This window comes from Scyliorhinus torazame, chromosome 10 (genome assembly GCF_047496885.1).
Source record: "Scyliorhinus torazame isolate Kashiwa2021f chromosome 10, sScyTor2.1, whole genome shotgun sequence".
NCBI classification, from domain to species: Eukaryota; Metazoa; Chordata; class Chondrichthyes; order Carcharhiniformes; family Scyliorhinidae; genus Scyliorhinus; species Scyliorhinus torazame.
Genome location: NC_092716.1, coordinates 60,463,637 through 60,481,260, shown reverse-complemented (window position 1 = coordinate 60,481,260; position 17,624 = coordinate 60,463,637). Strand labels below are relative to the sequence as shown.

Genomic DNA, 17,624 nt, shown 5'->3' with positions numbered 1-17,624 from the left:
TCAAACAAATGTTACCCTTAACACAATATTAAACACGTTAGCATCACAGAAAATAGCTTACAATTAACAGTTAAACAATTCTTTAAAAATAAAGGAAACACTCCAATTAAGCAAAGCCCATCACCGGTCAATCAAACATGAGGATATTTGTTATCCGTTGGCTAGAGATTTATTGGAAAATTCTGTTTGAAGAGAGAGAGATACTTGTTTAGATCCGAGCTGCAAGTCTTGCTGTCTTTTGGAGACTACTGCTTAACCTGACAGCCTTTGGCAAAAGCTCCTGCTCAGCTTCAAGCTCCTAGTCAAAACTAAAAGCTAAACTGCCTGCTACAGACCTGGCTCCTTCCATTAGTTACATAATCTCCCTATCCCACTAACTGGGTTGTGACCATCTTCCTAAGGCTAACCACAACCCCTCAATTACCTACACTCCAGGGTCTGAGAGGATTTGAAAATTATCGTCGGAGCCCCTTTTATCACACAACAGCCTAGGATTCATCTCATCTGGGCCTTGGGATTTATTTATTTTGAAGCCACTAGAATATTTATTGCCACAAGCAGACTTACATTAACACGGCAATTAAGTTACTGTGAAAAGCCCTGAGTCGCCACAGTCCGGTGCCTGTTTGGGGAGAATTCAGAATGTCCAATTCACCTAACAGCACGTCTTTCGGTGGGAGGAAATTGGAGCACCCGGATGAAACCCACGCAGACACAAGTTAACCAGACTCCGCGCAGACAGTGACCCAAGCCAGGAATCGAACCTGGGACCCTGATGCTGTGAAGCAACAGTGCTAACCACTGTGCCACCTACTGAACTACTGACACCTTCTCCCTCAATGCTAATCTGCTCAATTATATCACGGTTCTCCTCCCTGTTTTCTACACATACACTTTCCTTCTCCATCATGAACACGGGTGCAAAATACTCGTTTAATATCTCACCTACATCTTTCTGCTCCCGATAGACGTTGCCACTCTGAGATTGCCACTAGATTCTGAGGTCTTGCAGGTACATCAAGGTGAAGGCCAGCAAGTACATGCACTTCGGCACCAATTCAGACTGAGAGACCCATTGGGTTTTGGGCCATTGCAAAATATCTCCAGGTACAGGATGTGATCGACTTTACGCATATGGTCCTTAAGGCTCTGACAGACCAGCCAGTTCTAATTCTAATAGAATGCAGCTGCCTGGGCTACACAAGATCGATTTTAATATAAAACAGATATTTTGGAGTGTTGCAAGGTTACCTTGAAGACCAAGAAGTTATTAAAAAATGTTATGTTTGTCATTCAAAAATTTAAACTGGATGATATCTATTATAGAGCAAGTTATACATTATCTATGGAATACATTTGTATAATGACATTCAATATTTTTGTATTAAACTCATGATGCAGAATATTATGTAAAATTCTTGATTAAATGTCTTGAAGTCATTGAGGATTCACTGTTCATGATTTTAACGAACAGGTGATGCTAAACCATCGGAAGTGAAAGATTTCATTGCAGAATATTTGGAGAAGGTCCTAGAACCATACGGATGGCAAGCACTCTGGTCCAATGATATGTTTGAGGTGCTTGTTGAGGTAAATTTTTATTTTAAATAAATGCAAATGGTGATGCTAACTACTGCATTTGGGACTTCTGTTTTCAGTACTGTACAAACACAACACATTATAGTATGTGTGCTCTCCAAGATCTAATGGGCTTCAATCCTTTGGTTATACCAATGAGGTGAGATGCTTTGGTATGCTGTGAGAAAAGTACACCACTTCAAATCTATATTCAACAATTTAAAATTTCAGTCCTTAATACTTCTACATGTTCCTTGTCATCCAATCATCCTTCCAGTACTGAAGAAGCTGTCCAATTTTGATTGACTGAGGATTACAACGCTTTGCACTGGAGCACCATTTCCTCTCCTGCGACTCCCTTGGGCTGTTCTATTGCATTGTGTACAGGCGTGACTTGAAAATTGAGTTCCTGGAGGGCGGCACTGGATCTTGCCACCTCTGGGACACAATGCAATCTTTAAATATAGGGGAAGTGCTCATTAAGCTCATGAACAGGTATCCGGAGTGGTTTGAATTTTCATTTTGTAGGCATGAGGAACATGCATTGTCTAGGATGAGTCAGGTTTTGAAGGGCATGCACACCGGGGAAGCATGAGGGCTAACAGGTACACTGGGCAAAACCAAAGAGAAAATGCTGAAAAATCTCAGCAGGTCTGGCAGCATCTGTAGGGAGAGAAAAGAGCTAACGTTTCGAGTCCAGATGACCCTTTGTCAAAGCTAGAAGACAGAGAAAGTGGGAGGTACACTGGGCAACTCATTTAAAAGAGAGACATATCTTGGCTGCACACAAGTTGCCATTGCTGGGACTGAGAGGCTTGTATTTGTCAGAGGTAGGAGTCCTGAGAGGTGAATCGAGCCACTTGGGTGGCAGAGGAAGCACTGGTGAACCTGCGAGTGCCAGCTGAGAGAGTGGAAATGGGAAAAGATTACTCTGATATTGGGTAGAGTACCACAAGAGGCATCCCCCTGGTCAGGATGTGGCCAAAGGATCACAAAGTGGTTGCAAGGGGAAGAAGGCACTATCCAAGACATAGGGTGTACTTTCCAAGAGTCCGATACTTGTAATTAACAGAGCGCTGTTTCATATGAGATGGAACCTTTCCAGGTACATGGTCTCGGACATCTGTGCTCTGGACAATAACTATCCCCGTCAATGCCTCTGGAAGCATCAGAAAACGTTGGTGTTACTTGTAGATCCCTGCCCTTGTTAGCACTGGCCCTTCATGCTTCATGACCACTATGAATGGTATGCCCAGCCATGGTTGCCGCTCGTCTTTTCAAAGGGCCCTCAGTTTCTATGTCCTGCCTTCAGTTCACTGCTGGTGTTGCAGATTGGGTGCCAAACTCACACTGAGGCCAGTTGCATATTTTGCATTTGAAAGTAGCATCATTGCACTTAGATTGACACTGTGCAGGGTCAAGACCCTGAAATATCTGGGAGTCAGGTTCCCAATACTGGATGGAACATTCAGCCTCCTGGTCCTGTCCTGGAAAGAGGCTTAGAACTTGCATGAATACATTGGTCTTTATTCAGGTTTGAAGAATTTCTTTGAACTCTTGTTTTCTCTTTTTATTCAATTGCCAGAGCCAAACCTCTTCATTTTTGGAAAGTTTTAGGGATTTCAGTTAGTTTCTTATACCCTGATCATCTTCATTGCTTTCTGCTTTCCTTCTCTTGCTTTATCAGTTATCAACCAAAACTCAGTCACAGACACATCTTTTTCCTTAACAATTGCCTCTGGCTTTGACCTATTCCATGTGGATTCTATTCCATGTGGATTCCAACTTGCTATAATTTGTCAGTGTCATGTTCTGACTGGAAACCAGCATGCATCTCACCAGATGCACAGTCCAGCTTTCAGACCAGATCTTCTGGCACTTAATGCAGAGAGAATCTGGTGCGTGGTTTATGTTGGCCAGCTACATAGAGATCAGGGCGGCATCTTTAAAGGATGCCCCTATCGACTCTGGAAACAAATTTCCCCACCCCCACAAGCATACGGAGGACCCTCCCCTCACCCCAACACTGAGGCATTGGGTCTTTCAATAGCTGCAGCAGTATCTTTTTTTAAAATTTAAAGTATCCAATTATTTTTTTTCCAATTAAGGGGAAATTTAGTGTGACCAATCCACCTACCCTGCACATCGTTGGGTTGTGGGGGTGAGACCCATGCAGACACTGGGAGAATGTGCAAACTCCACAAAGACAGTGACCCGGGGCCGGGATCGAACCCGGGTCCTCACTGCCGTAGACAGCAATGCTGCGGCATTCTCACCTCTCAGCATCCAAGACCCTGCCCCCACACCCGTCATGGGCAATTCCCTGCCAACCCCCCCCCCCCCGCCAGCTTTCGCAGGAAATGTCTGTATCCCCCCCCCCTAACACACACACATCCCTCATACGAACAAATCCCCCCCCCCCCCCCACCACCACATAAGGGGACCTGCCAACCCAGGGTGCAACTTCCTGGCACTGGCCTCTGTCGCAGGTTGTGTTTGCCAGAGGTCTGTGACAAGTCAATGCTTGGCATGTCCCTCGCCCCCTTGGGCTATTACTTCCCTTTGTGCCGCACACATGATTACCTCGACTGAATCCCATTCTTATAAAGCTGTTGTAGGCCTCACGGTGGGGAGGTTTTAATATTCAGTGAGGTGGAGCATTTGACAGGGAGGCTCATTAATAATATTTAAGGTATTCAAACGAAAGGATGGTGAAAATCGGGAAAAACAAGATCTTGCCTACGAGAATCTAGTTTCCCCTCTTGTGGAATTTTGTGCCCAAGTTGCCGTTTACATCATGGTGGATGCAGGCTCAAAATCCCATCCTTCATGTTTCTTATTTATCACGATTACAGATATTATTCAAGTGCTTCTTGAACCATCATTTGGCCAAGTCTTGAGATCCACACTCAACCGTCTGTACAACGGCATGCTCACTGTTGACCTCCCTTGAGCACATTAAAGTTGTCCTGGTCCACAATTCTATTTTGTTCTCCATCTCGTCTCGTGCTGCATCAAAACATTTTTCGTTCTTCTTGGGCATCAAAGATCAGAAATTTCAACCACTCTAGTATACCAATACCTTGCTGTGCCCTTCTTCCCATTTATTTTCTTCATCCCTCATTTCCATCTTCCAAACTTGCTCCTTGCCATATTTACACTATCCCCTTTTGCGTTCTGTTCACTAATCCCAACTGATCCATTCTCAGAAAAGCCCTCCGATTCATCCTTTTATGCCCATGCCTCAATTAACTTTGAGTGCAGCATGACAGTGAGCTCTTCTTTTGCCTTTTATGCACACTTTGGCCCTCAGTCATCCTCTGTTCCCACAGTGCAGGAGCCCTTCTTCCCTACCTGGGATCCTTGCTCCGGCCTCTTAATCTGCCGTGATCTTTTTTTATTGAGAAGTGCTGGCATTATATCTCAATTTTCTGCTCCGCTTTCCAACCCATCTCTTTTCTAACTTGAAGCATCCCCTTTCAGAATTCTGTGACAATGTTCTCCCCTTGACACCCAGGCCCACTCGTCAATCGCCCCCTCCCCTTTCAGAACAGCTCTTCATACAGGTGCAATACCTACCTTTTACCCATTCCTTTCCCACCTGGGTACCAAACACTTTCCAGGTGAAACAGCAATTTTTTTGCACTGCCTTCAATTTAGTATAGTGTATTTATCGTTCATCGTGCAGCCTCTTTGATGTGTTTAGCTTAGTGGGCTGAACAGCTGGTTTGTAATGCAGAACAAGGCCAGCAGCGCAGGTTCAATTCCCGTACCAGCTTACCCGAACAGACGCCGGAATATGGCGACTAGGGGCTTTTCACAGGAACTTCATACTTGTGACACTAAAAGATTATTATTATGTTGGGGAGGCCAAACCCAGGGTGAGCACTTTGCAGAATACCCCTGTGTAGTTTCCAGTTGCTTGTCATTTAATTCTATGTCCCTCTCTTGCTTTCACTCCTGCACTATTCCACTGAAATTCAACATGAGCTTGAGGAACAGCATCTCATTTCCATTGGGATCTTTACAATGTTACATCTGGAAGACGATTCAACAATTTGGGATCATTGCTTCTGCCCAATTTTCTTTTCCAGGTGACAGCTGTTAATTCTGCTTTGCCAATTTACATAACCTCTAGAATTGCCTTCTGTCCTTTATTTATCCCATTATCATCCCCTTTTTGCACAAGTGCTGATCTGAGGTCACCAGACCAGAATCGTTAATTTTGTTTTTCTCTCCACAGTTGACGCTAGATCTGAGGGGTCCAGCATTTTCTGGTTTTGTTTAACAAAATCTGTTCACTTTTTAAGAGGGGCATGATCTGTAGATTTTGCAACTCTCGACCAACGTTGTTCGAAAAACAGGGTATCACTTTGAACTTTTATTGTCAGGACAATAACCCAGAAGAGAGTGCGCGCATCTGTTATACAACCTGCCTAAGTAAATGCAGATAAAATGTTAATATTGTCCCTCAGTTTGGTGAATTGTGTGCTGTGCGCATCTGTTATACAACCTGTCTAATTTTCATCTCATTGGGACTGCAGTCACTAGTAAATGCAGATAAAATGTTCATATTGTTCCTCAGAATTTTGCACTGAGGACCAGACAATAAGGGTATTTTTCTCAATGTAGAAGTAGTCTTTGAAGATTGAATTCAAGCAGATTCCCCAAAGTTACTTGACTGAGCATGAAATTATCTGGAAATTATAGGGTAAATTTACCACTTGAGTGCTTTCTCTCCGAGCCTCATCAACTAGGAACACATTGGGAAAATCATGCAGTCCACAATAATCACAGCTGGCAAAGCTCTGCAACAAGATTGTGCCAGTGAAAAGCGTACCACATGTCTTTTCTTGCTAGCGATCACATCATCCAGTTACGCTGGGCCTTATGCCTGACATCAATGAATTCAAGAGAATCAAGAGAATTTCACATACGGTTCTTCTGTAAGGGGGAAGGAAGAGTGAGTGGGGTCCAGTAAACCAATAATTGGCTATGTTATGTGCAAAAAGACGTTTAGATTGACATTCACATTAAATAAATTGACACATGTTCAACGAGCTGTCGGTGTTGCCCAACCACTTACATAGAAATTCAAACAATATTTTGTTCAAACATCTCGAATAAAGCTGGCTACATCTTTAATATTGATTTAGCCAATCTATTGTAAACCTATTAAAAAATATATTTTGTTTTTATTACTATGTTCTCCTGGATTAGATTCTCTATTTTACCTCACACCTACCAATGCAATGTCATTTGTTCTGCCATGATGTGGAGATGCCGGCGTTGGACTGGGGTGAGCACAGTAAGAAGTTTTACAACACCAGGTTAAAGTCCAACAGGTTTGTTTCGATGTCACTAGCTTTCGGAGCGCTGCTCCTTCCTCAGGTGAATGAAGAGGTATGCTCCAGAAACATATATATAGACAAATTCAAAGACGCCAGACAATGCTTGGAATGTGAGCATTAGCAGGTGATTAAATCTTTACAGATCCAGAGATGGGGTAACCCCAGGTTAAAGAGGTGTGAATTGTGTCAAGCCAGGACAGTTGGTAGGATTTCGCAGGCCAGATGGTGGGGGATGAATGTAATGCGACATGAATCCTAGGTCCCGGTTGAGGCCGCACTCGTCTGCGGAACTTGGCTATAGGTTTCTGCTCGGCGATTCTGCGTTGTCGCGCGTCCTGAAGGCCGCCTTGGAGAACGCTTACCTGGAGATCAGAGCTGAATGCCCTTGACTGCTGAAGTGTTCCCCGACTGGAAGGGAACATTCCTGCCTGGTGATTGTCGCACGATGTCCGTTCATTCGTTGTCGCAGCGTCTGCATGGTCTCGCCAATGTACCACGCTTCGGGACATCCTTTCCTGCAGCGTATGAGGTAGACAACATTGGCCGAGTCGCACGAGTATGTACCGCGAACCTGGTGGGTGGTGTTCTCGCGTGTAATGGTGGTATCCATGTCGATGATCTGGCACGTCTTGCAGAGATTGCCATGGCAGGGTTGTGTGGTGTCGTGGTCACTGTTCTGAAGGCTGAGTAGTTTGCTGCAAACAATGGTTTGTTTGAGGTTGCGCGGTTGTTTGAAGGCAAGTAGTGGGGGCGTGGGGATGACCTTGGCAAGATGTTCATCTTCATCGATGACGTGTTGAAGGCTGTGAAGAAGATGTAGTTTCTCCGCTCCGGGAAAGTACTGGACGACGAAGGGTATTCTGTCGGTTGTGTCCCATGTTTGTCTTCTGGGGAGGTCGGTGTGGTTTTTTGCTGTGGCGCGTTGGAACTGTCGATCGATGAGTCGAGCGCCATATCCCGTTCGTACGAGGGCATCTTTCAACGTCTGTAGATGTCTGTGACGCTCCTCCTCGTCTGAGCAGATCCTGTGTATACGGAGAGCTTGTCCATAGGGGATGGCTTCTTTAATGTGTTTAGGGTGTTCTGCCAGCATTTGTTAGGATCAACATTTTTCAAAAGACACTTGATGTAAAACACAAGTGTGTTTCAGAACCAGTAGTTAATCAATGATTCATCATTGAAGACTGCCCCCTGATGAAATTCAATGGAGGGTTCAAAACCCCATTTATTCACCGTGGAAGCTATTGCCTTGCTTATGATGGCACGTGCTTAACAAAAAATGAAGGTCTGCATTTTAAATCCTACTGATTGAAAAATTGGAAACTAGTACATAGCTTGTTCTTTTTTAACAAGGTACCTGCTTCCAATTTCAGGTAACAGATGTGGAGACTTCGAACCACAGAGCAGTGGTAAAGTTAACAGAGCCATTCCTTTATGAGTCTGAAACGTATCCTCTTGACGCAGAAGCAATGGAAAGTTTCCTTGAGGCAAAAAAGCACCTGGTGCCATTGCAAGAACTATATGTGGTGTCTGATGAGTCAGGAGAGTTTGACCAAACAGCCCTCGCTATTGAACATCTCCGGTAATAGATTGAGTGTTTAACTTTTAAAAATAACTATGTCAGGGTTCAGATCATTGGCCATGCTTGATCAGTCTCTTCTTTTTGCTTTTGGGGGCTGGTTTAGCTCAGTTGGCTAGACAACTAGTTTGTGATGCAGAGTATGGCCAACAGCACGGGTTCAATTCCCATACCGGCTGAGGTTATTCATGAAAGCCCCACCTTTCAACCTTGCCCCTTGCATGATGTGTGATCCCCAGGTTAAATCACCACCAGTCAGCTCTCTCCCCTCAAAGGGGAAATGAGCCTATGGGCTATGGCGACTTTACCTTTTTAATAACACTGCTGTTGCCAAAGATTGCATTTACTGTCGAATAGCACTTGGAAGGGATAAAACCACACCACAAACATCATTAGATCTTTGGGCAAATTCCAGCCAATACATATTTAATCAATGATCCTGAACAACAAACTATGTTTGGATTCCTTCCCACCTGAAACCAGAAAACCTTTCTTCTTTAGGTTAAGTTTTAGCAAATGACAAATGCAACAAACTGTTGCCCAGCACTGAGACTCATGTAATGTGATTTGAGAATAAATGCAGTCTCCAATTCACAACCTACACATTCCTCCCATCTATTAGTTCCAACAAACAGAAAATCATGAGGGTTCAAAATCAGGCATGCACTCATGTTCTTATTATGCACTCTTTTCATTTGAATCTGCTGGAACGGTTGCATTCCCTGGAATTAAGATTTAAACGTTTATTTGTTCGAAGATGTTTAGGAGAATGGGGGGTTAGATAAAAGCTATTTCCACAGGGTGCAGAATTTCGGAGCTGAACAATATAGAGTGTGGGAAGGGGCGTTGGGTTGTGGATGGCTCTCTCCCTTCCTCACGAGCTGTCTAGTCAAGTGAGCTAAACCGGCCCCCCATATTGTGGCATTGGTATCGCTCATACAGTGATATTAGCATGCAGGTAAGCAGCCAATTAAATTGAAGTATTTACAAGCATTAAATTGGGACGTTAAAAGCACTTAATATCTTTCACTTTTTAATTTAAAATTTCAGTGCAATAAATTGCTTTAAGCTAGAAGCTCAATGAAACTGTTTACCATTTAAAAAAAAAAGTGGAACTTGTTATTGAGAAATTTGACTATCCACAAATGTAAAATTAGTTTTTCAAGGCCAATGAGGCATTGATTGTTTTTATGAAGCTAGCATGCTATTAAAAATACAGTTACATCATATTCAAGGCTTTTCAAGTTTTTTTTTTTTGCAGCATAATAGTAGAAGTTCTCGATTCAATTGATTGCGTTCTGTTGGGGGCAGTGGGGGAGGGCTGTGTGGGTGTACCTCAACAGGTGGAAAAGTGTAGACTCACAGACAGCAGCTTCTGGATTTCCACATTATTCAGCTAATTCCAGAAGTTATTGTCAGTTTCAGTGGGGTAGTGAGGGCTAACTTTGACAGTTTTGTTGTGTTGTCACCGCAAAATTCAGCCCACTGTTTTAAGCCACTATTCTGGGCATGGCATAAAACAGGTTATTGACCTATATACTGTCACTGGCCTTTTAAAAGAAATATAGAATTTAAAAGGTTTGTTCAGTCCCACATTAAATAAGTATTAACGTAAAGATGTGGAAGATTATTGACTCTGCCATTTATTTTATAAAAGCGCATTTCGTTTAGGTATATGATGTGTCCTAGGACACCTTCCAGTCATGTGACAAATTTTCACTTTTAAACGTACATTTAAATTGTAAATTAAAAATTTCATAATTTTATTTAGTTTTTGGGAATGCTAAAAATCATCAGTAGACACAAAAGGAGGGTGCAGTCTTTGGTCGAGTTTGTTCAAAGCAGGAGTCCCAAGATTGAAGAAAGCTTGCTCAGAAAACATTGATGATTGGAAGATGTTAGGAAAATTGGATTATAAATGTAATGGGAAATTTAAGGGTTAAAAGCCTGGTGGTAGAATGTGTTTGTTTAAAAAGTATTTTGTTTTGCTTCTAAGAAACAGCAGGTGAAATTGACAAGGAATGTGTTTATCAGTCTGGGCTAATGCATAGTGAATTGCCTGGGAAATCCCTGGGGAGTTGATGTATTTTTGAAACCTGTAGAAATTATGTATTTTCAGCATGGGGAAATGAAGTCATTTCTGGGTGGAGCTCAGAAAGGCAGAGCGGTAGTGAGTTTGGAGAAGCTTCGAGAGAGTGAGGAGCTGAGTTCTAATCTACCTGACTGTGTCCACAATTCTTTCCAAGTAGGAGAGTTTAAAAACAAGAGTAATATTTTAAAAGCAGAGCAGTCTTGTCTGAAAACCAGGAAGAGGCAGAAACCACCCAGTGGAAGCAACTATTTGAAGATATTCAGCCAGAGTCAGAAGGGGTTCTAACCAGGGCCAGAAGTTGTTCTGTACTACAAGTATTACTCCCTGCCCTGCTAATTTTAAGATCAATTGAGAGATTTTAAGATCTTGTTGTTTAATGGTAAATTGTGTAGTAGTGTTAATGGGTTCTTTTAATGGGTAAGCTGTTCTTTTTGGGTGCAAATTAAAAAAGTTTAACATTGTATTTATAACATTTTGTTTTAGAAATACCAAAACCCTATTTTTTTTCATGCAATCACTCCGGAGCGAATCATTCTTTCCGCACAGTCTTCAAGTAAACTGAAATATTGAGGTTTCGGTCCAGTATCATAGCCACTGTTGGGGTCTGGTCTGGGATCGTAATAAAATATTTTCCTAACTTTTTCCCCAAACATGAGCTAAGTCTCCAAATGAATGACTTACCAAGTGCCATGTATGGTTAATTGGATGTCTTCAAAACCTTTCAAATGAGTTCATTCCCATGTTTTAACATTTATTGTAACAATAGGTATAAATTTCTTGACATTTTATGTTTTATAGGTTTTTCTTCCAACACATCTGGAGAAACTGGGATGAAGATGACGATGATGACTTTGATTATTTTGTCAAATGCTGTGAACCGAGATTAAAGCTGTTAGTATATTTTGTCAAGTTCTGCCACTGACTTAATAGAAATCACAAGCTTGCTGGGTTTAAATGTGTAATCTCTGTAATGCATGATAACTTCCCTGTTGCACTGTCAATGGCAAACATTCAAAGAGCACATGAGTGAACTGCAACAATTGTTCATTCCTGCCTGACTCAAAAATAAAACTGGAATGTTGACCAAACCATGGCTTATAGGGGAAATTAGAAATTGTATTAGATCCAAGGAAGAGGCATACCAATCGGCCAGAAAAAACAGCAGACCCGAGCTGTTTAGAATTCGGCAAAGGAGGACAACATGATTGAATTAAGGGGAAAAATCCAGCAAAGGAGGACAATATGATTGAATTAAGGGGAAAATAGAGTACGAGAGTAAGCTTGCAGGAAACTTAAAAACTGACTGTAAAATCTACCTGTAGTGTACATTTAAGACCATGCAATATAATACTCAAATCGACTTTAACTTGGTTTCTCTTTCCACAGAATGCTGTGGACCTGAGTATTTCCAGCATTTTATTTCAGCTTTCCTGCATTTGAAATATATTTTGCTTTTGTATTTCTAAAATATTACTGGTGGCCTTTGCCTGTAGCCAATGTCTGCCTTGATCTTTAATTTTAGCCAATTTTAATCCAACCGCTGGTGAAATTAGATAGTCTAGTGATTTCTGATTATATGATCTTTATAATTCACTCATGACTACATTATCAGTGTATTATGAAGATAATACCCCTTATTCAGTTTCATTGCTAATACTAGGACTTCTCACTAAAAAAAATGCTTGTTGATTCCTGACACTAGGTGGTGCACTAAGCAAACTGAAATTTGATCTGTGCTTGACAAAAGTACCATCTCTAAAACCATGTGATTAAAATAGATTTTAGTATTAATTGAACAGAAGGATTTATCAAAGACTGAATTGCAATAAATGCGCAGGATTTTCTCATTCTCACTCCTTTTTTTCCTCTGATGAAAGCCTTGCCCCTTGATGGAGTGCCAGTGTCCGTTTTGTTGCTTTGCGCAAATGTCTTTATTCATGTTTAAGCTTTGATATTTTGACAGTACTTCACAGTGAGGGCGTTGTGCCTAGGTTTAGTACTGTCACTGGCTAATATTGAACAGTTATTGACAACAGTCAGTTGCAGGAGCTATGGCCAATTGTTCCTTCCCACTGCAGTTCGGAGGCTAATCATAATGCTCCCCTGGCAAAGTTTACTCACTAGTTTAGCTTTTTTGATTTCTGTGGTTCTCCTTATTTTATTTTAAAGCAGTACTGTTGAAGTTGGTATCTGAATTTTTTTTTATTATCAACTAACATAAGTGCCGTGCATCAAAATACAAAAGAGATGAAACCAAAGTTTTTGTCATCTTCACTTGGAATCTTTGACAGCAAATTAATTTCACCAAAATTGGGAGTGAATGCATCTGTGTCCTGAAATATTTTCATTCCGTCCAATTCAACTATAATTCTAATGAACAGATTGGGACTATAAATACGATAGTAGCTAATCGGTTGAATAACTAGAGTGTGTGATCTGGGCTTGTTACAAAATTACACCTCTGCTATATAAAACATCCACTTTTGTTTTTAAATTCAGGTGCTATGATATTCTTGAAGATCGTGTTCCTGCTAATCTTGTTACTGAATATAATCGTCTGTTATCCAAGTGTGAGGAAACCTATAAGGAATTTGTAAAATTGAGAGAGAATATTTCAACTAATGATTCTGCACCGGAATCTGAATCGAATAACGTTTCCATGGTGGAAGGAGTTCAACTTTGTGAACAATTGGAGAAGCTTAAATATAAACTTCAAATAATGGAGACCCCACTTTATAGGTAATCCACATTTTATTTTACTCCACTGATATTGTTTACCTTGTCTCTTTCCTGTTGGATAATAAAAATAATGGAAATTTGCACTTTTCTAATTATGTATTTACTATCTTATAAAGATCTTCAACTGTGATTAAAACTAATAATGGGCTAGATTTTGAATGCAGGAGTTGCTGCTGACTTCTAAGAAAGCTGCCCACAAAGGTCTAGCAATCTCTGGTCCAACCCTCCTCCTTCCTGATGGAGGTTTAAATTTGATGCAAAGTCAAGGGGAATTCCTTGCTTGCAGTAAGCAGCCAATCACATGAATGTATTCTCACAGTAAATTTGGAAGGTAAAAGCACTGCAACCTTCCCTTAATTTAAATTTGAGTATAAAATAAATAATTGGATTTGGAAGATACAATATCAATATAAACTTTAAAAGAAACTAATAACATTACATGGAATTTTTAATCTCAGTGACGAAATTTGACATTCCACCACTTTAAAATTCACTTTTCACGGGCAGTAAAGTTAGTACGCAGTTTAAAAACCCAGTTGCACCTCATTCACAAGTTGTAACTTTTTCAAAGGTTTTCCAGTGAGACTAACAGTTTGAAAGTGGAAGTTTTCGTACTGATTGTGGGGGAACCTCCAAAGCACACCTGGAGAAATGTTGAATCACTGACTGATGGAATACTCTCCGCTTTCCTGAATAGGTGCTGCTAAAATAGCACTTAAGCTACAAAACGGCCAACTTTATTGGCAATCCTGCCCACTACCTGAAAAGTAGGCACATTGTGGCAACAAGAGTATGCATCAATTCCAAGGCTCCTTCGATTGCCCATTCTAAACCTATGACCTCTGCCACATAGAAGAAGGGCAGCAAGTGCATGGGGACTACCACCATGCCTCACAGGGCAGCACGGTGGCGCAGTGGCTAGCATTGCTGCCTCATGGCGCCGAGGTCCCAGGTTCGATCCTGGCTCTTAAATTGCCCCTTAACTGGAAAAAATTAATTGGGTACTCTAAATTTATTTTTAAAAAATTATTACCATAATAAGATTTGGGACATTATATTTCACTATGCCTTGTGCTAAGTGGACTTATCTACTCAATTATAACAAATATATCCTATAGAGGGAGTGGGAATAATGACTGGAGTAATCTTTAATTAAAAAATATTGGGTATGAATAGAACTTTATTGATTCATGAGAAGCCAGTGTCACTGTCAAAACTGGCTTTATTTATCCCTAATCGCCCTTGACAAAATAATGAACTGTTCTCTTGAACCACTAAAGTCTATGTGGTGATGGTACACCCAGAGTGCTGTTAGGTACAGGATTTTGATCCAGTGACAATAAACCAATGGTGATATATTACCAAATCAGGATGGTGGGTGAGGTAATGGTGATCCTTAGGTGCCTGCAGCTGTTGTTCTTCTGGATAATAGCCATTGCAGGTTAGGGAATTGTCGAAGAAGCCTTGTTGAATTGTTGCAGTGCATTTTGTGGATGTTACATGCAGCCATGTTGTGCCAGGAGTGAATGTTCTGCGGCTGTTTAAGCAGGATATTTTTGCCTTGGATGGTGTTGAGCTTATTGAGTGTTGTTCAAGCTGCACTCATCCAGACAAGAGGCAAGTATTCCATCACACTTGTACTGTATAGATGGTGGATGTACTGGGGAGTCAGGAGGTGAATTTCTTTGTTTCTTTTAAAGTTTATATTTTACCTACTAACTCAATCATTTATTTATGTGAAAGTTTAAGTTGTGATTCCCAGATGTTGATGGTGGGATTCAGTGATGGTGATCGTCAAGAGGAGATGGTTGGATTCTTTCTTGTTGGAGATGGTCATTGCTTTTTAAAAAAATATATATGTTTATTCAAGGTTTTCAATACGTTTTTACAAAACACACCAAAAAGGAAAGAAAATATACATAAGATAAATAAAAAGGGGGGGCCTTACGCCATCCTCTCCAACAACTTAAACCACTAAACATTAAACTATCTAAAAAGCTAAGAACAAAAATGGGGCAAACGCCCCTTGCAATAATAAAAACAAGCCAAACCCCCTCCTCTCCCCCCTGGGTTGCTGCTCTTGACCTCCACCTAACGTTCCACGAGAAAGTCTAGGAACGGTTGCCACCGCCTGGAGAACCCCTGCACAGACCCTCACAAGGCAAACTTTATCCTCTCCAACTTGATGAACCCTGCCATGTCATTAATCCAAGCCTTCACGCTTGGGGGTTTCGCGTCCCTCCACATTAGTAGGATCCTCCTCCGGGCTCCAAGGACGCAAAGGCCAGAACTCCGGCCTCTTTCGGCTCCTGTACTCCCGGCTCATCTGATACTCCGAATATGCTATCCCCCAGCTCGGTTTTACTCAAGTGTCCAAGACTTTGGACATAGCCTTTGTGAAGGCCCTCCAGAACCCCTCGAGCGCTGGGCACGTCCAGAACATATGGGCGTGATTTGCTGGGCTCCCCGAGCACCTCGCGCATCTGTCCTCCACCCAAAAAGCTTGCACATCCTCGCCCCTGTCATATGTGCCCTGTAAACCACTTTGAATGGATCAGGCTAAGTCTGGCGCAAGACGAGGAGTTAACATTGCCCAGGGCCTCCGTCCACAAGCCCTCATCCAGTTCCTCGCCCAGCTCCTCCCACCTGCTCTTCAGCTCCTCCACCGAGGCTTCCTCCGCCTCCTGCAACTCCTGATAGATCGCCGAGACCTTGCCCTCTCCCACCCATACACCCGAGGTCACCCTGTCCTGAATCCTCCGTGCGGGAAGCAGCGGAAATTCCCTTACCTGCCTTCTCACAAACGCCCTCACCTGCATGTACCTAAAAGCGTTTCCGGGGGGTAACCCAAATTTCTCCTCCAGCGCCCCCAGGCTAGCAAATGCCCCGTCAATAAATAGGTCTCCCATCCTTAATCCCGGCCTGATGCCAGCTTAGGAATCCGCCATCTATACTGCCCGGTGCAAACCTCTGATTATTCCGTATTGGGGACCAAATTGAGGCCCCCAACTCACCCCTGTGACGTCTCCACTGCCCCCAGATCCTCAGTGTCGCCGCCACCACCGGGCTTGTGGTGTACTGCGTTGGCGGTAGCGGCAAAGGTGCCGTCACCAGCGCTCCCAAGCTAGTGCCCACACATGACGCCGCCTCTAATCTTTTCCACGCCACCCCTCTCCCTCCATTACCCATTTCTGACTCATTGCCACATTGGCTGCCCAGTAATAACTACACAAGTTCGGTAGCGCCAGCCCACCCCTGTCCCGACTACGCTCCAGAAACAGCATCTTGACCCTCGGGGCCTTACTTGCCCACACAAACCCCATAATGCTCCTGCTTAGTCGCTTTAAAAAGGCCTTGGGGATGAGGATGGGCTGGCACTGGAACGCAAACAGGAACCTAGGGAGGACTGTCATCTTAACGGACTGCACCCTGCCCGCCAGGGAGAGTGGCAACACGTCCCATCTCCTAAAGTCTTCCTCCATCTGGTCTACCAACTGCTCCAAATTAAGCTTGTGCAGGGCCCCACCCCATGCCACCTGAATACCCAAATATCGGAACCTCCTCTCCGCCCTCTTTTTTTTTTTAAAGAATATTTTATTGAAAATTTTTGGTCAACCATCACAGTGCATTGTGTATCCTTTACACAATAATATAACAGTATAAATAACAATGACCTGTTTTTATAAACAAAGAATAAATAATATATAACAAAAACGAAAACTAAAACTAAATGGCAACTGCCTTGTCTCAGATAAACACTCTCCAAAAATATGGTTTAACAATCCAATATACAATTATTTATAGCAACAACCTATACATATTATACATATGTATTAATAACCCTGAGACTCCTTCTGGTTCCCCCCCCCCCCCCCCCCCCCCCCCGGGCTGCTGCTGCTGCCTTCTTCTTTTCCATTCCCTCTATCTTTCTGTGAGGTATTCGACGAACGGTTGCCACCGCCTGGTGAACCCTTGAGCCGATCCCCTTAGGACGAACTTAATCCGTTCCAGCTTTATAAACCCTGCCATGTCATTTATCCAGGTCTCCACCCCCGGGGGCTTGGCTTCCTTCCACATCAACAGTATCCTGCGCCGGGCTACTAGGGACGCAAAGGCCAAAACATCGGCCTCTCTCGCCTCCTGCACTCCCGGCTCTTGTGCAACCCCAAATATAGCCAACCCCCAGCTTGGTTCGACCCGGACCCCCACTACTTTCGAAAGCACCTTTGTCACCCCCACCCAGAACCCCTGTAGTGCCGGACATGACCAGAACATGTGGATGTGA

At 42.7% G+C, this 17,624-nt stretch overlaps 1 protein-coding gene across 1 annotated transcript in view; it reads left to right on the top strand.

The window, feature by feature from the left end:
* shcbp1 (SHC SH2-domain binding protein 1) overlaps window positions 1-17,624 on the top strand; it is a 95,680-nt gene that overhangs the window by 3,806 nt on the left and 74,250 nt on the right. The window contains exons 4-7 of the mRNA XM_072518170.1: window positions 1,475-1,590; window positions 8,303-8,511; window positions 11,399-11,491; window positions 13,100-13,339. Coding sequence (XP_072374271.1) covers window positions 1,475-1,590; window positions 8,303-8,511; window positions 11,399-11,491; window positions 13,100-13,339 — 658 coding nt within the window. The remainder of the gene's footprint in view (window positions 1-1,474; window positions 1,591-8,302; window positions 8,512-11,398; window positions 11,492-13,099; window positions 13,340-17,624) is intronic.